At 38.3% G+C, this 19,209-nt stretch overlaps 1 protein-coding gene across 1 annotated transcript; it reads left to right on the forward strand.

The window, feature by feature from the left end:
• Window positions 1-262: 262 nt before the first annotated feature.
• LOC107082363 (hypoxanthine-guanine phosphoribosyltransferase) lies at window positions 263-16,922 on the forward strand. Its single transcript, XM_015371023.1, has 9 exons — window positions 263-482; window positions 4,315-4,421; window positions 8,647-8,830; window positions 9,815-9,880; window positions 10,108-10,125; window positions 10,216-10,298; window positions 10,377-10,423; window positions 15,570-15,646; window positions 15,761-16,922. The coding sequence occupies exons 1-9, from the start codon at window positions 456-458 to the stop codon at window positions 15,806-15,808; spliced, it is 657 nt and encodes a 218-aa protein (XP_015226509.1). The 5' UTR covers window positions 263-455; the 3' UTR covers window positions 15,809-16,922.
• Window positions 16,923-19,209: the final 2,287 nt, after the last annotated feature.

Raw genomic sequence — 19,209 nt, forward strand, 5'->3', positions numbered from 1 at the left:
CTTATTTGCTGGCATTTTAAACCAGATATATATTTTTTGACCGTTTTGTTAGAGTCGAATCTGGTGTAGCTAATTAAAATATGAATGCATTTCTAAACAAATCTATGGTTTTACAGCAGAGAACAGATGGGATATCTGCCAATGACCTCGCGCAGCTGGAAAGTCAAAGCTGGCTCGCGCGCTTCAGCTTCTGGGGCCCTCCCCATCAAGTTCCACCGAAAGGGGCGGGGCTTAGCCTGTAATTCTCTCCTGATTGGCTAGCCGCGCATTAGCGAAGGACGTGCAGCGGAGCTACAGAGAACCCACCGGAAAGACTCCAGCTCTCTTGTGGTCCCCTCGCCTCCATGTGTGCCACAAAGCAGAGAAGACAGACAAATTAAGGCGATCATTTTTTTAGAATCATCAGAAGAAGAGGATTGAGCATCTCTATTTTTACCCCCAGAGGGACAGTTGACATGGCGACATCGGGCTCGTGCGTTGTGGTGAGTTCCCTCTGGTGAAATAAGAGACGTTAGGCGGTAAGGGGTTCCGCTGTTAGAGCTCTGAAGAATAACACGCTGTACTGGGAAACTCTGAGTTCACCGAAGGTCCACCATAGCGTGTAATTCATGTCCTTTTTTTCCCCCCTTAACGCCTTTTAAAGCGTGGCCTGCGGCTGGAGACAGGCACGCGCTCTCCACGTTTAGCTAGGTGACGTATGGAGAGGCTTCTGCGTGAGCTCGTGAAACAAAATGAGTTTCTGCGTCGGACTGCAGCCTCAGCTATGTATTTACACAGTCACAGATTTATAGTAACTATTATAGGGATATGGCAGGCCATTTTGACATTTATTAGCTTGAATGAATATATATTTCAGATTTCTCAAATGCATTTCATCCTGGTCAAAATGAAAATTTCAGATATCTAATATAACATTCCTCCTATATAAAATAATCATTTCAGATAGCTGAAATTTTTATTCTTAATAGTACAAATGACGTCACGTTTCCCATTCATGTGTATTGATCTTTAACTTCCAGACATGTAAAATAACATTCCTCCTATCTAAAATAAACGTTCTTCTATTTAAATGAATTGTGACTAGAATTAACTTTAATTTCACATCTCCATAATAGACTTACTGCTAATCATAATTACTATTTTGAATATTAAAAAAGGATATAACATTACAGATATCTAGAAATACAATTCTTGACATCTAAAATATTTCTCCTAGTAAAAACATAATTACAGATATCAACTACTTATTTTATGACTACCGGTAGTCAAATTAGAATTACAGACATCTCAATTTGAAAAATGCCTATCTAAAATTTAGTTTCTACTGGTAGAAATGTAATTAGTTATATCTAAAATACAATTCTGACTAGTATTGTAATTGTGACTTGGTACGTCATTTGTACTAATAAGAATAACATTTCAGCTATCTGAAATGTATATTTTAGATAGGAGGAATGTTATTTTAGATATCTGAAATGTTCATTTTGACTATGAAGAAATGCATTTGAGACATCTGAAACATATATTCAGTCAAGCTATTAAATTTGATAAAAGGACCACTTAAAATTTGTAAAGATTTCTAGGTATTTAAAAGTTTGTTCTTACTAGTACAATTATATTTTTGGCAGCCTTAAATGTAATTTTTGGCATGCAAAAATGTAATTCGGATATCTACATGTACATTTCCGGCTAGTAGGAATGTAGTTTTGATGAGGAAGACTCCTATTTTAGACAGCGCTTCTAATAAATGTCAAAACAGCCTGCCGTAGTGGTAACAGTGCTACTTTTTAAAATAAGCTTCAATCTGTAACCTACTCCAGACAGTACTGTCTGACTGAAATCGTTTTTATTTAGATTATTCTAACTCCCTCTACTGTTTCTAAATGATATATTTCCAGGTTGATCAATATGTAGCACATTAATTTCTTTACAAACTCGAGATCCTATCAAACATGTACTTGATCATTCTGGATGCTGCATCAAGCCACAGACACAAGATATACAAGTATGCGCCCCTTCATTGCTGATAAACACCCCTAAAAAATCTCATATTCTCCAAAAAATAATCCAGAGATCCGAATCTGTTTATTTGACCATTATTGATTGATCTGCAGCTAAAATACAGCATATTGGGATATTTTTTAACCTTACCTTACCCTACCTCTTAGGTAGATAAAACAAAACTAATAGCTATTGTTTTATCTATCATATGCATACCTAAAATAGCAGCACATGATGTGATGCAATTAAAATAGATACTTTAATTAAATATGATAAATGCTGGGGACTTTTGGTCATTCATGTGGATGATTTTGTTATAACTTTAAATGTTGCCTACAAAACAACAACTGGAAGAGGCAGGTCAGACTTCAAAGAAACATTGCACTGTATAGGCTGTTGCTTTTAAATTTGACCAGCTTGGTGTTTGTAAGAGCAATGATAGAACAAAATGACATCAAAATTTGAATTAACTTTAAGTCTATTGGTCATATTTCCTTAAAACATTAATATCTTGTTGTTTTATATGTAATTCCAAGCAAATCTGTAGAGGAAACCCAGGAAAATGTAGGCAATTAGCCAGTCGTCTTGTAGCTTGTCAACCGCAGTTTTAATAAAGCATTACCTTCACGTGTGTGACGAATGAGACTCTTTAAGTTTCCAGATCATGCCTATCCAAAGTGGCTGGGAATGTCTCCACAATGCCACAGTTGTCTATTGGTAAACAAGGACATGCTATGTGCAGCAACAAGTTGGAGAGGGGCGGGTATTTGTAGCTGCAGGAAAGTTATCTCTCGGACAAGGGTTTTAACGGATAGTTGGAAACCAGAGCATATTAAATCCCTGGAATAACATGACAGCAGTAGCCTTTTTCCCTGAATAGCTGACACTCACTTGGTCTGCTATAGCTTCTTATTCTTAGTATTTTCTTTTTATTTTCATTATTTTATGATATGAATAGTAAAAATTTAAGAGGGTGCAGCCATTTAATCCATTGATGGCAGGATTTTTTTTTGACTAACAGATAAACTGTGCTGATGACCAGAAATGTCTTTGACACACATTCCTCTTTTTATTTTATTTTTTTATAAATAATTTCCAGTTTGAACCTGGGCCGCTCTGTGTTGGTAAAGAGAATTTTGTAATGTTTGTTTTACAGGCTGAGATGAACCCCATACTGGAATAAAAAGCAAACAAATGTTCAGGTCTGTTTTCCAAGAGGTGACCAGCACAGTCTAGATTATGATTACCCCTAAAAAGCAAACAGAAACACGGGTTAAAAAGCAGATGGGTTATAAGAGGTTTTTTCCTCCCCCCATCCAATGTAAAGTTTGAGTTTCTCAGTAAGAACTTCCTGAGACCCTTCCCTTTATTCCCTACATTATTGCTCAGGTCATGTGACCATCAGGACATCTGCTTGTTATCAGTCGTCATTAGCTGGAGCTGAACGGGTTTAACTCAAACATGTTTTGCAGCCTTTAGAGTTTTGCTGGCAGCATCTGGTTCGACACAGTGAGAGTTTTATCACCTAATATTCTCTGAAGACCCACTCCACTCTGCAGCTCTGTGGCACATCGTTCCCACGCTCACCTCTCACTGTCACATGACTCCCGTTATTCTGTCTGCGTTCCACGACATTCTAGTCGACCCAAACAGGACATTTCATTTATCCAACTTGAAAGCAACTGAACAATATATGGACTAGGGCTGCACCTAAATCGATTAATCTGTCGATTATATTTTAGATTAATAACCGGATAGAGATATTTTTTACTAAATTAAATCTGGTCAAACTAAAACTTTTCCACTTGAGGAGTTCTGGATAAAACATATTGGCAGACTAAAACATTATTGTTTTATCTTAAATTTGAAATGTTTATATATTTTTTCCATTTTTGATATATTCACTGCTCTAAGTAGGCTGCTCCGTCAGCTAAAGTCATGTTTTACAGTCTCTATACTCCAGTTAAGGATTACAAAATGAGTTGATCAATATTTCAATAGTCGATTAATCCTATTGTTGACATCACGAGGATACGGCTGAACTGTTTGCATTTTGTCTGGGAAAGTTTAGCAGTGACTGCAGTTGACGGAAGGAGGCCTTCTTTCTGAGAAACCAAGAGTCAGCTGCCTGAGTGCGGCGCTGACCTGGGTCAGACCCCGGTTGCTGGTTAATCAGTGAAGAACAGGCCATGTCTTCTGTTTAGTGCCAGATAAACTGTCAGAGCTGTAAACTTTTAGTGCCCTTAATCTGATGGTCGTTTAACAACCCCATGGAGTATTTTAACCATTCTGCTCGTTTCTTTTTGTTTTCAGATTAGCGATGAGGAGCAAGGCTATGACCTGGATCTGTTCTGTATACCAAAGCATTATGCTTCCGACTTGGAGAGGGTCTATATTCCTCACGGCCTCATCCTGGACAGGTTGGTATCTCCGTTTCCAGTAAAAGTGCGGTGGATCCCAGGGTCAAAGAAATGTGGCTCTTCAGTTTTATTGGTTGAGTAGATTATATGTCACACTGAGCCTATTCAGAGGCGGCTCTGAAGAAGTTTGTTTCCACAGTCTGATTACCTCCTCATTACTTCATTTGACAATTTCATTCACTACCTTCTTGGCCTGTCTTCTTGTTTATTCTGAATCTTCTATGAAAGATTAGAGTATTAAGGCACTCAAGCTCAGATTGTTTATCTTGTTTTTTCCTGAAAAACGATGTTACCAGATTGGTAGTTTCTAAATCCTATTGCAGCATAATTTGGGTTCTCTTTTTTTTTGTATCATCAAAGCATTTCTACAGGTTTATAGTATTTCTTAAACGGTTCCAGCTCTATTTATAAGCTCAGCTAAATCTATTAACACTCGTTGATTTTAATGCAGATTCATTGTTCATATTGTATGAAAGAAGAGATTATAATTAATACAAAAAATGGATTACATTAATAGTTGCCAATTGTAATAAATTATGTAAAGATATCTTTATAATGTGTGAAATTCTGAATTATTTAAAGGAAACCAGTTTATAGGCAGTTCCTTCAATCAGTGCCTCCCCAGACTGGATGATTAATAAAATCTGAGTGTTAAAATGCAATCTGGCCGTTATCGAAAAATAAATATTAACTTCCTTTAAATTGACTTAAAGCTGCAAAAAACCAGAGCTACAAACATCTACCCCACCTGTTTCTCTATGCATCATTTAATGCAACATGCAGCTCCTTCATGGTGTTTGTAAGAAGCCCGCTAGGGGGCAGTATAAACTGGTGAGCATTGAACCAAACCACTTTACTGGACCTGAACAGGACCTAAACTTTAGTGCAGTGTTATTAGCCTGCCTATAATGCACCAATACTGTCTGTGTATATTATCATCTACATTATTTAAACTTTTTTAAGCTTCTCAACCATATTTGGATAATTTAAACACAGGGAAATTTGATGTTTTCCTTCTTTAGTTCTGTAGTTAAAATCGACTTATACTATTTTAAAATACTTTTTTTACTGTCAGACCTGAAATCTGATTAAACCTTTCCTGTCCTCGGTCCGTTAGGTTCACTAATAGGATTCTGTTTTCTAAAGGCCAGAAAATGATCATTTTTGGGCTGTTTTATAACTTTCTTGAAGGTCAGAGGTTGACAAACATTTTTTGTTGGTATTCAGTGCCCTTCCCTGTTTGACTTGGGTCAAACGTTTTGGATATCTTTCAACACTGCAAAAACAATCAAGAAAAAATAAGTGAAAATGTCTTAAATTAACTGTATTTTTTCTTAATTTGAGCAGGTAAATAAGGTTGTTTGCCAATGGAATGAGTATTTTACTCTTAGAATAAGATAATTAGATTACATGCACTTTGAAATAAGATGATGCATTTTTTTTGTCTTATTTTAAGTATAAATTGTCTCATTTCATTGGCAAAGTGTCTCACTTAACTCCTCAATTCAAGAAAAAATATACCTATTTTTACAAAAAGTGATTTATTTAGATATTAATTTTTGCAGTGCACAAGCTTCTTTCGAAAGTTGTCAGGAGCTTTTACCCGTCCCTCCTGACAGAACTGGTGTGACTCAACCTAGCTTGTCAGCTACCTTGCTAACACTCCCTTTTAGCTCTGCCCATGTATTATCAATAGGGCTGGGATAATGGCTTTGTTATGGCCACTCCAAACTTTGTTATCCATAAGCCTCTTGGTAACCAGTTTGTCTTTTTGTTTGAGTCATTGTCACTATGGAAGCCTATTTGGCCCAAACCTCAACTTTCTTGCTGATCTCTTGAGATGTTGCTTCAGGATTTTTACAAAGTGATCTTTTCTTAGAAAGCAATCTATGGAATGATGCCATCAATGCAGTAGCCTTTTCACAGTTAGGATGGTGTTCTCAGGTTTTAAAGCTCCTACCTTCTTTTATAATGGATAAAGACGTTCATTATAATAAAACAGTTTCATCAGACCACATGACATGTCTTAAAGATTAATTTGTCTCTGTGTGTATTTATAAACTGTAATTGGCGTTTACGTGTTTCTGCTGGAGAGATAGCTTCTTCCTGCAGAATAGCCTTTCAGCTCATCCTTTCACTGTGGATGATGACAGCTTCAGCCAGCATCTTCATAAAGTCTTTTGTTTTTGTCTTTGGGTTGGTATCAGACATGGGCAATGTGGAGTCAACAAGTCATCTCCATGTCATGTATTTGTTCTACCCAGCCACTGAAGCAGATGAGTCCAATCTTCACCGTGAATTAACCTGTGCAGATTGGACTCACCTGGTTAACTGGCTGGGGAGAACAAATACATGAAATGGAGATGACTTGTTGACTCCACATTGCCCATGTCTGGTTGGTATGCACAGACCAAAGCATGCTCAGCTCTGGGACATCAAACCCGTCTTCATCTTGAGCGGTATGATGGCTAGACAGGCCCATGGTTATACTTGTTGGAAAAGATGAACAATTAGTTTCAGAAATTCGACCCAAGGATGAACCAGGTGTGTTCCTGGTTCTCCTCTTGAGATTTCTGCTGAGTTTTGTTACACAGTGAGGGAGAATATTTTAGGTGTGCGTTTAAAACATCCACAGGTGTGTCTGAAATCGGTTAACAGCCTTGTTGCTGTCAAAGGCGCTGCCCTTAATCACCGGGGTGTTACTAAATTATTTAAAGGCACAGTGACCTCTGAGTCTATGAACTTCTGAATATGAAGAAAGTAATATATACGCTAATATATAAGCTTCCCCAGCTAACACCCCCCCCCCTCGTTCAGCGTAAGCTCTGTCACCTAGCAACTATTAGTTCACTTACATAGCAGTCAAAGAATGGATGCTGAACTATTTACTACTCTTCTGTCTGCAAATTTCATTTTTCTAGCAGCAGTACCATTATTTTAAACTGTACTTACAATATTCACCTCTGTTTGGCGCCATTAACCTCTTTCGTCTGAGCACGGAGAAGCTTGCTTGGACTCGCTATGAATCATGGTATACCCAAGGATGCGTAGGATACACAGGCCCTGTCCTTCAAACCGGGTGGGGAAAAAGGCTGAATTTGTCGGCAAAGAGTGCGGTGTTCATATTCAGGCAATGCTGCACCTTCCTGATAGGATCTATACATTATAGTGATCCTTTTAAGGCTTTAAACTTGTCATTAAATCAGTCACTGACAAGTCAGTTGTGGTGGAGGGTGAGTGGCGTTGCAGGAATACGGGACAAAACCAAAGTTAAACATTTCTGTTATTTTCAGCATTGTCATATTTGTTGTTTCGCCACAGTAGGATTTATTATCTCACCTCCATTCATCTTTCACACAAGCATTGGAAACAAATATAGGATTATATCAGGATTTCACCACGCCGCTTCTTGGGGAAAATATTATCTTTATTCAGGGAAAAAAATATGTAGCCCTAATCCACTTGGAGGAGCCAAAACTGAAAGTTCTTTAGCTTTAAATGTTGTGTAATAATGCGATCCAAATCACAGGCTTTATTATCAGATGACCTTGAATGTCTTCATATCATATACCTGTAGTTTAGAGTCATCATTCAGTTCACTTTTTATACAGTTAACCATAATCCTTCATGTTTGTCTTGATGATTTTAGAAATGTTGTTTTCATAGTTTTTAATGATGGACCACAACGAAAAGGAAAAATTATGCCATTTTTTTAGAGGCAAATTACTGGGTAAAGGAAAAATTCACTCTTTGTCTTCAGTCCCAGTTTACTCTGAATCGCTTGATAAAATTGAACTATGTTTAATTATATTATAATTTCATTATATTATATATAATTAAAGGCAGGTCAGAAAGGAGACATTTAAATTTTAAGCTATTGTTTTAGAACCAACCCTGCTTTAAAGATCTGATCTCTAAAAAATGGAGGTTAAAGTCCATCTTTCAGGTGGAAGACCAACATAAACATACAGGCAGAATTACGCTGTGGCTTCTGACCAATGATGCTCTCATATGAACATCTGGGCTGACATTATTATCAAACACTTACAATCTGTGCAGCATCACTGTCACATTCACAACCCTCATAGTAAAGTAGGTTAGATCACTTTTGAAAGGCAAAGTTTCTCATGGCTTTTAAAACAGATTTGCTTGTTGGGAAAAAAAAAAGCAGGAAATAAGCTGATCCTCCTCTCTGTGTGTTTGTCTGCCTCCTATGTTACATCAGGACAGAGAGACTGGCGCGGGAGATCATGAAGGAGATGGGGGGACACCACATCGTGGCCCTCTGCGTGCTCAAGGGGGGTTACAAGTTTTTTGCGGACCTGTTGGACTACATCAAAGCCCTGAACAGGAACAGTGACCGCTCCATCCCGATGACGGTGGACTTCATTCGCCTCAAGAGCTACTGTGTAATGTATAATAATGTATAATCTGAGCTGTAAGAGTCCAGTTGAGGGTTGGCTGCTGATGTCCTCCAAATAAGAGGAAATGTAAATCATTAAAAGGTATAACAATGAATAAATGTGTCTTAGAGATTAGAAACCAACTTGATTCTTAATTACCACAATAAACGGGACCTGCTGCAAAGGAAAGACACGGTGTAAAAAAAAAAGTTAGCAGATTAAGCCCTGGTCAAGGTCTCCCGGTGGTTCAGAGAAGACTGCAAGTTAGTCATGTAGTTGTAATTCCTAACATTTAGAATAGATTAAAAACTGCACCAAGATGATCACAAAAAAATGAATAAAATCCTACATTTTCTTTGCTAAAAGATTTAAACCCACTATCTGACGTGAACCTAAAAATCAGTATTATTGATAGAAAAACAGTTTTCATCTAACATTTCCACCAACTCTGTATCATAAAGTATTTTGAGAATGACATAAATTTTAAACACTGATTAACCATATTCATTTAACATTAGTTTGTCATTTTGCACAATCATTTTAGTTAAAATCAAAAAGATCAGTCTTTTATTCTTACTACCGTATATAAGAATTGCAAAGTCTCATTATATTGCGTTTGATATGATGACACACAGTGATGCAGTTTAAAATGAAAGACAGCTCATTTAACCTTTATTTAAACTTTCACCATTTTTTTTCTAAAGTATTTTGGCTGCTGCTAGATTTTTAAATAGAAATTATTAAATTTCAGACAAGTCTTCACAGATTATGGTGCTCCTGTTCTGAATTTAGTTGATGTTTTCCATTCTGACCTCCTTTAGGCTGTTTTTACTTCAGGTAACATAAAGAAGTAATTTAGTTAGAAACAGAGCAAGCATTTGGGTTGTAATGTGGTTTAAGATTTTCTCTAATTATCCAATTGTTGTTTGTTTTCCCTGCTTCCATGGCAACATGCGAACTCTGTGCTCACTGTTCTCCTCATCTTCCCAGAACGACCAGTCGACTGGTGAAATCAAAGTGATTGGTGGAGACGACCTGTCAACTCTGACAGGAAAGGTGAGAGTGGAAACAAGGCGTCTGTGGCGTCTGACGGCGCCACGTTATTGTTGCTATTCCTGCATTTACTGTGCAGAACTATTTTAAAGCCCTTGACCCATTTCCAACATTCAACTGCTGACACACTTCTTAGATTTAACAACAATATAACGATAAACAAACTACAGCTTGTTATTTATTTGACTTGTGCTAAAAAATGTCATTAACTGTTCTTCTCTTCCACACAGAACGTCCTGATTGTGGAGGTATCGTCTCATTTATCGTGTCCTTCTATTACAAATTAAAAGGTTCTTCTGATCCCACATTAACAAGCTTCTCTAATGCTTTGTTTTCAGGATATAATCGACACAGGAAAGACGATGAAGACGTTATTGCAGCTGCTTAAACAGTACAACCCCAAAATGGTGAAAGTTGCAAGGTATCTGAATGACTTCCTTTTACATTTATACTTATAGGATGTATAGAAGTTTCATCTTCTTGATGATTTCTGCTTTAGTTTGCTGGTGAAAAGAACACCGAGGAGTGTCGGCTACCGACCGGACTGTAAGTATCTGAATAAATGGCCTTTCTTCACGCAGGTGATAACATTTGGAAAACTAACATTGATTATGGTGGATTAAGGGGAAAAAAATAATAATAAAAATCTCCTTACAGGAATGTTTAAGGTCATAGTTGCATCTTTTTCATCAAAAAAATGTATAGAAGAAAGTGAACATCCACAGAATTATAGATATTGATTTTAACTGAAAGAAAAAGTTGATAAATAATTTTTGCCGCTCCAAATTATACATACATGTACTTCTGATTTTGATGCCATTGTAAACCTGAAAGGATTCTGTACCAAAATGAATAGTAAAGTCAGGTGAGTTGAAGCTCATGTGTTGCCAGATGCTACTAGCTCTGTTGTAGAGCTGAAAAATGGCTTCTTCAGAGTTACATTTCTCATATTGAAGCCAAAAAAAAAATAGATGAAAACTGAGGGTAAACACTGGTCAAACAAAGGGGCTCATAGCAAATATGGAGGTTGTGACATTTGTTTTGACCAGGCCTGTAATATATTGGCAAATTCTATCTGTTGGCTGCTAATCAAAGGTTAACATTACATTACATTAACCTGGCAACCAGCTAGCAGACAGTGGGATAGTGCTAGTTTGCCCCTTCCTGACCAAGTTCTGTTATAAAGAGGCTAATCACAACATATCATCTCAAGGCTCTTTACAGAGAGTTTTCAGTCAGATCATTCATCAGATTGGTTACAAGGTTTCTAGCTGAGGAAAACCAACTGATTGCATCGACTCATTGGCCATTTCTCTATTCACAAGAATACGAGTATGGACCTGTGTTATCACCAAGAACATTCTTGACAAGAAGACAGGAAGTATGGACTGAGGGAGAATGAGAGCATGCAGAATAAATCTGGGTCAGTTGGAACAGAAAAAAATTAATGACATCAAACACACGTCTCCTCTGGAGCTGCATTTCAACCACTTTTATTAATAGTCTCTAGTAATAGTAATAAAGTTATACTTTTTTCATTTATTGGTGGAATAATGATTAATACAGTCAGATAAACACAAATCAAATTAATGTTTTACTAAGTATAAAAAAATAAATTAAAAATGCCATCAGAGCCAGTGGTACTTCACACACGGCTGCTGACGGCTAACGTTAGCCCTGGCTGCGGTTAGCATCAAAGCTTCTCTGGTTGCTACGGTCCTTGTCACTACCGGATTCGTCCCAGAGGCACGATCCGTATCCTTAAACCCATTAGTGCATGCGCAACCAGATATACATCCGGTATTCCATAAATAATCCCATTATGGTACTAAAATGTCTTATTTATATCCTTAACTCACTAAAGAATGCTAATCCATTTCTTTAAAAAATGTTTTTATGACTTTTTTGAGTAGTTTGGGAAGTTTTGATTAAACTGTGTTAATCTGCATTTTAGTTGTTTCTTTCTTTGGGTTATGCACTTTATACCTTCAAGGATAACATGAAACTCAATAAGACTAGATTTATGCTTAAATCCAAAGCTGAAAAAGTTAGCTCCCGGAAGTATCGTAGGATCCCATTTCCGGTGCAGATCGGGCACAGACGAGTGAAAAAACAGAAAGGACTTTAAGGCATTTATTTGAATTTTTTTCAGGAAATGCATCATTAAACTTTAACACATTATGTAATTTAGTATGCTTACTATTTTTGGGGAGGGAAAAACGTAATTTGGGTCCATTTTACTAAATAAAATGGAGGATGACCCGGATGTATATCTGGTTGGGCATTGGCATATGAGCTGATGGTACGGATCGAGCTTGCGGGCACGGATCGGTTAGTGACAGTCCTCTCAACATTGAAACTTTTTTATAAATAACACAGTAAATCAGTAAATGGGCCATATAGTGCAGCTGAAAAGTATAATATTCTCACCTCAAACAACCTTAAAACGTACTTTAGTAAAACAACAGAAAGGGAACTTTTCTTCTTCTATCAAACCAGATTTCTCAAGTGTTTTATGGTTGTGATGTAAAGCTGGTATTTCCAATGTATCAACTGCTAGCTGAAGCATCAACTACCCTGTGACATCACTGCTTGGAGTACTGCAACATGGGGGTTAGTTTAGTTAACTGTCTCCACTTTAAGGCTAGTTAATAGCCACAATATAAGACTTACTGGCTTTGAAGATGCCAACAAGTCAACTGACTGGTTTAAGTCGTAGCAAAAAAGAGTAAAGCTCTACTCTACTGATTGATTAAACTAATAAAGCCCCACATCACCTTAGACCCGGTCTTTGGGATTACAGGTGAGGTGTTCTTTTTTTTTTCAAATTTAGAAATATTGCCTGAATTTACTATGACGTCAACAATTCAAGACAGCCCAGATGATGATGTCATGGTTATCTGAGGATATTGGGTTGGTCCCTGTGTAATTGATGCAGAAAGCTGAAGGTGCTGCATTCATGGATTCTAAGGAGACGTCTCAAATGAGGCGGGTTCTGTATGTTGATTGTTTCGTTTTTGATGCAAAATGTGAATCAACCCTAAAAAGAAGGAAAAATGCTTTGTTGGTGCCTGAAATTGGTTAAATGGTCTGATCTCCTTATCCGAAAGAAAAGCTGCACTGAACTGATATGAGCCAGAAAGCCATTTACAGCAGAAGGGAAGGAAGAGGCCATTTGTCTGGCAATGTGGCAAAAAAAAAAAAAATTGTCTTGATGCCAAAAAGAGCCCAACAGATTTAACTTTCACAAGTGGAGCAGTATGGCTTTCGCTATAGTGTACCGTGTGATTTATGCATATAAATGGCTTCATTATAATTCATGCAGGGAGTATTACAGATTATATGGATACTCCAATGGGAAAGTAGAACAGGAAAGGAAAAACAGAAAAAAGACTTTTTTTTTTTTTCAATCTCAGCATAGAAAACAAAATGAAATACATTTCTCTCTCTGGATGTGGGGGCTCTCTCAGGGTACTCCAGCTTCCTCCTGTCGTCTCTGAATGAGACTGCTGGGTTAAGTGGTCTCCTGCTTGGCCTTGGGTTTGTGTGTGACTGGTTGTTGTTCAGTGCACTCCAGTGTTGACCTGTGATGGACTAACAACTTCTCCAGACTGTACCAAAGCCTTGCCACCTCATTAACAAAGAAGAGCAGTAATAGAGATTGGAGGGTGGATCAAGAGAGGGTTATGTGTCAGAACAAAATAATGACGATGTGTGTCATCGACCCACGGAGGAAGTAATGAAGTCACAGAGAAAATAAAACTGCTGCTGCAGGCGAGTCCAATGTGCTTGAATTTCATCACAGCAGCTTGGAGTGGTTCCCTGTAGTTTCTATAGCTCCCATGTGCTGCATGCCTAATGGAAAACATCTGGACCTGCTCTTTATGAGATCATGGTTGGTGTTCTCCGTTCGCTGCTCACAGACCGTCTCTAAGCTCCTGGACAGGCTGAGGCACAAGCTGGTAACGTTATGATGTCCCAATGAGATTCTGTTGGACTTAGAGCAGGGATGTTGGAGGCCAGTCAACTTTATCAAATCCTTCACATCATGGTTGCCACATGTGACTGAGCATTACCATGTATGAGCAGGAACCAGGACCCGGCGCGCCGGTGAAGGGTCTAAGGATTTCATCCTGATACCAAAGTGTGTTTATGGAACAGTCTTCATGTATCCCCTTTCCTTCAGACCAAAGCTGAGGAACCACCAAACGGGCCATGCTAAACAATGCTGCAGGCAGCATAACCTCCACCACTGACTCAAAGATTGATGTACTGTCCTTGTGGAGTTGGCCTGCATCAGGGACCTCAGTGGGGTCCAGCTAAAGCCTTATGCAGCCAAATTCATTACTACCAAGCAGCTGACACTGATTAATAACCCTGTCTACTACTTGACTGGCACAATGAATATTTCACATGTTTATCTTTGCTGATTTAAAAAAGTGTTGGCCTGGCTGAACAGGCGAGATGTTGCCAGGCCAACAATCCCCCCTAACGACCCCACTTTAAGAGACATAGGCCGTTTCTTAATTCACTAGAACACGAGTACGGACTCGTGTCCTCGTCAAGTATGGTCCTGAGAAGAACACAGGAAAGTGTGGACTTGGTAAGAACGGAAGAACGCAGCATAAATGTGGGTCAATTGGAACAATAAATTACTTTTTTAATTTAGCTGGGGAATAATAGCTTACAAAGTCAGATAAAGACTAATCAAATGAACATTTTGCAAAATAAAACAAAAAAATTGCCATCAGAGCCAGCGGTCCTTCACACACAGCTATGCTGAGAGAGGGCTTTTGCAGATGGGCTGCAGTTAGCCCTGGCTGCTGTTAGCCTGGGAGGTCCACTGGATGCCGAATGCCTCTCAACTTCGGACATTTTATTTTAAATTACGCATTAAATCGGTAAATTGACCATATATTGACACTTTAAAGTATAATATTCTCACCTCAAATGATCTTAAAAAGTACTTTTATTGAACAACAGCAACAGAAAACAGAATTTTTAACTTTCAATGGAGCGCTCTATTGAAAGCTGCTGCTGCCGCAGTGCATGCTGGGACAGCTGTCAATCTTGACAATAGGCAAGTCTGCTCTGATGCATGCTGCGTAAAGAGGGAGGGGCGAGAAAAACATCCGGGGACTTTGCCTGTTCTCGGTCTGCTGTTCTTGTGAATTGGAACAGTACCAGGGCTGAGGTTGATGAAGTTTCATGAGCACATGAGAACGCACAGGTACACATATTGAGAAACGGCCATAGACAAGTACTGGGTATTTCAGGCCAATGAAGAACCCAAACGACTGCCCATTCCTAAGGGGCAGACCTGTTCGTCCGGTTCAATTTGCATGTTTTCTAAGCCAAAACAAGGCTTTGACTTTTGGTCCACTCTGGAAAGCCTCAAACTCAACTCTATTTCTGACATTATGAATTGAAAAAGCTTCCTAGATGGGAAGTGAAACGTCTTCAAACTTGGAATCAAACTCCAGTGGATTGTTTTTTTTTTTTACTTATTTTGGAATGACTATGACCTGAATAAATGAGAATCTTCTCGAGCAGAATGGAGAAATTGAAAGCAAACGCCATTTCTTGTTCCAGTATTTTTGGTTGCTTAGAGTTTGACATCAAAACTTTCAATATTAATTAATGTGGTAACAACAGTATGGAAGGTAAATGTTCTCCTCTTTTCTTGTTTCAGTTGTTGGATTTGAGGTCCCTGACAAATTTGTGGTAGGGTACGCATTAGACTACAACGAGTACTTCAGAGATCTGAATGTGAGTATTATTATGGATGAGTAATTAAATGGCTAAATGTTGGTGTACTTCTGATAAGAATTGGAATAACTTTTAAAAAGCTTCTACATTAAATCCCTTTTGTTTTTGTTTCAGCATATCTGCGTCATCAGTGAAACAGGGAAGGAGAAATACAAGGCATGAGAAGCACTGCAGCACACTTTTGGATATAGGGTTGTTGATTTTTCCCTTTGCAATTCATTTTTATATTTGATTATCGTGTCATAATGAAACGCTGATCCTGCTCAGGGTCCCTGAGGATACAGAGACGGTTGTTCGGCCCTTTCTGATCACCGCGCACGTGCACATGAAACTGATTGCCTTAGACAGAAACGAGCCCATCTTGAATTTGTATGATGATTTTATGTTCCCATGCTGGTATTTTTAGAGTTTTTTTTAATTGAGTAATTTATTCAGAAAAATGCTGCTACCGTAAAGTAAAACGTAATTATTGACATGCTACCAAAAATATTTTCAACCTCTGATTTTTAAAGAAGCTTTTAGCAGGAACTTTCTGTGGCTGATTGGTTTTGCTCTTAAGGAGGATGTTTCCTTGACGTTTGGATGTGTCCATTTTTGGACAAAGCCTGAACTCTTCCTTGGCACTGGGATATTTTTGTTGTAAAATCATCTAAATGTTTGTTGTCCTCCCGACCGGGCATTCTGAAGGTGAAACGTCCCTCTGACGGAGTGCCGTTTCCTTCTCCACATTCTTCCAGTATCTGTAATCTAAGAGATGGGGAATCTTTGAATGCTTGAGGCATTGTTTTTGGATGAAAAATATTGAATTGCTGCCTAAACAGGGTTTAGAGATTGTTCACTCATTGAAAAATATGGAATCTGAAATGTACCCTTAACTAAAACGGACTGAGTTCAACCTTTTGCATCGTGTCACTTCAGTTTTAACCAACTTGCTCATGTTTTGCTGTATTCCTGAACTTTTCAGCACCAACTATTAAACGTTCTCACCCCTCCTTTGAGTTGAGCTGTTCTGCAAAAAAGGTTTGTAGCATTCAACAGCAGATATAAACAGGTGTGAAAGGGATTTCTTATTAAGCAATAAGGGAACATTTCCTTAAATAGGTGCCCTCTATTAACCTGAAGATTGAACAAGAAGGGATGAAACTACAGGTCATGAGGAACGGGCATGGCTCGGATGGTTTTGAGCCGTTTCTGTCAAAGCTGTTTGGAGCAGAGTCGACTCTCCCCTCGTTGTTGCTGCTTACTGCCAGTCAGCTGGCCGCGTTTGCTCAGGGTTGATTAAAAATATCCCTGAACAGGAATATCTGACCTTATGTTCTCTTTCATTTTTATCTTTTTATATTTCCCCCGCTTTCTTGGTTGCACAATAAAAAGAACACAAATAAACAATCCTGAGGATCCTCTCCACAGGACTGTAAAAGCTTTCCACCACAGGAACCATTTACCAGGGGAGAAATGTATCCTGCACATAACAAGGAATTGGTCCTTTTTTATTTACAAGGAACATTTAGATTGAGTGAAGTGGAGAAAGGCATGTAGATCTGGTTGGATCTTTGTTGTTCAGTTCACTTTAAAGAGACCCTGTTTTTGTTTACCTTGTGGGAGTATCATTATTTACAGCTGTCTGCTGTAAAAGAAAAAAAAAAGGAAATAACTTCATTTTCATGCCAACCTGAGGTGTGGCACTAAAATGGAGTCAGTAATATACCTTAGTGGACATTTTCTCCGTTTTGTAGTGAATCTGTGTTTTAAATGTTAGTTGTGATGACTAAATAATTGATTATACCAGTAGCTTTAAGTTGCTGAAAACAAAGCTTATAGGTCATCTCTCCAAAAACCAAAATACTAAATGAGAGCTAGGTTGAATTTGGTGCGACAGAAGACCAAGTATCCAAGCATTGAAAATGTGCCTTTATGCAGGTTCTTAGTCAGAAGCAATTTTGGATTGGTTGCAACACAAACAGGAGATCCTTCATACCCACCCTTATTCTTGTTTCTCACTACACCTTTTACTCTATTACAAATTTGTTACCATCTACATGAAGACTTAAGCTTTGATTATCCTTTTCATCGGTAAAGCAATCTTGAACAACCTGCCTTGATATGTGTCCTGGAGACTGATGACAGGTTTTTATCACCTATAAAATCCTTTTAATATGTGCCCAGGTAAGCAGGAAGGCATCCTCACAGTATGTACACATGCTCTTGGACCATTTTACTGCAGGCCCTGTGGACACTGCACAGATGATGCTGCATGGGAGTTTTTCTGAGCTGGTTCTCTCAGGATACTCCAGCTTCCCATTACAGTCCAAAAACTGCTGTCCTAAAGTACATGTATGTGTTTCAGCATGAGAAAATCATCAAGAATACTGATTTGGATAGAATTATGCATATACCACCTATTAACATTTTCAGTTTACTATTAAAGAGGTACTGTTTTCAATTAGTTTTAAGCATCTTATTTGGAAGACTTTTTTAAAATGTCAATGTAAATCCCTTTATTGCCCCAAAATGGGGAAATTCACTCTGCATTTCACCCATCCCCTTGGGGAGCAGTGGGCTGCCATTGTGCGGAGCCCAGGGAGCAGTGTGGGGTTAAGGGTCTTGCTCAGAAACCCAGAGTGCAGGCTGTGGGGATCAAACTGGGTACTTGCAACCTTCTCAGAGTACAAGCACACTGCTCTAATCACTAACCCAACAATCCCCATAACTTCCTGATTATATTGTATCTTGATTAGGCTCATCTTTTAAAAATGAGTTATATCTCCATTGCATTCAATTGTTGTAAACAAAGGCTGGTCAGAGATAATGGGAAGATGGATATAAAACCAGTTGGGAAGAGAATTCAGTCTATTTCTATAGCACCAGTTCAAACACATCATCTCAAGGCACTTTACAGTTCAACCAGATCATACAGTCAAATTGATTCAAAGTTTTCTATCTAAGGAAAACCAGTTGATTGCATCGACTCAAATGCAATCCCCTATACTAAGCATGCTTGTAGCGACAGTGGAGAGGAAAAACTCCCTTTTAACAGGATGAAACTTCCTGCAGAACCAGGCTCAGTGTGAGCTGCCATCTGCTGAGGCCGACTGGGGTTCACATGACATTAAAGTATTTACACTGCTGTTATGAAATAAACCTTCTTAAAAAGTGACCCCTGACACAAACGTGCAAATGATTTCTGCCTATATGGCAGAAAATCCTTTTTAATAATTTTTTGAGGAGTGAAAGAGGGCAGTATGGGAGAGAATTAAGGCCACTGGTGGAAAAAAAGTTTTTTAAACTTATTTAAACTGAAGTATTATTTCAGTTTATTATGGGAAAAAAGTCAGAATTCTGAGATTAAAGTCAGAATTGTTCCTTTTTTTCTCAGAATTTTGACTTTAATCTCAGATTTTTTTTTATCTTAAAGGGCACCATTAATCTTAAAGGGCACCATGAAGGAAGAGATGTGGGAGCACTCAGCTTCACTGACAAAGATGTGAGTTATTTGGGAGGGCCAGTAACTCATTGGTGGAAAATGATGGAATTAGGCAACTTTTTAGGTGCCTGAGGGGTCT

This window comes from Cyprinodon variegatus, unplaced genomic scaffold (genome assembly GCF_000732505.1).
Source record: "Cyprinodon variegatus isolate N-32 unplaced genomic scaffold, C_variegatus-1.0 Scaffold52, whole genome shotgun sequence".
NCBI classification, from domain to species: domain Eukaryota; kingdom Metazoa; phylum Chordata; class Actinopteri; order Cyprinodontiformes; family Cyprinodontidae; genus Cyprinodon; species Cyprinodon variegatus.

Bases quoted from the DNA above. Each gene is read 5' to 3' on its own strand.
- LOC107082363 (XM_015371023.1), top strand. From the start codon at position 456: ATGGCGACATCGGGCTCGTGCGTTGTG. The intron at 10,424-15,569 runs GTAAGTATCTGA...TTCTTGTTTCAG, and splicing joins TGTCGGCTACCGACCGGACT to TTGTTGGATTTGAGGTCCCT. The intron at 15,647-15,760 runs GTGAGTATTATT...TTTTTGTTTCAG, and splicing joins AGTACTTCAGAGATCTGAAT to CATATCTGCGTCATCAGTGA.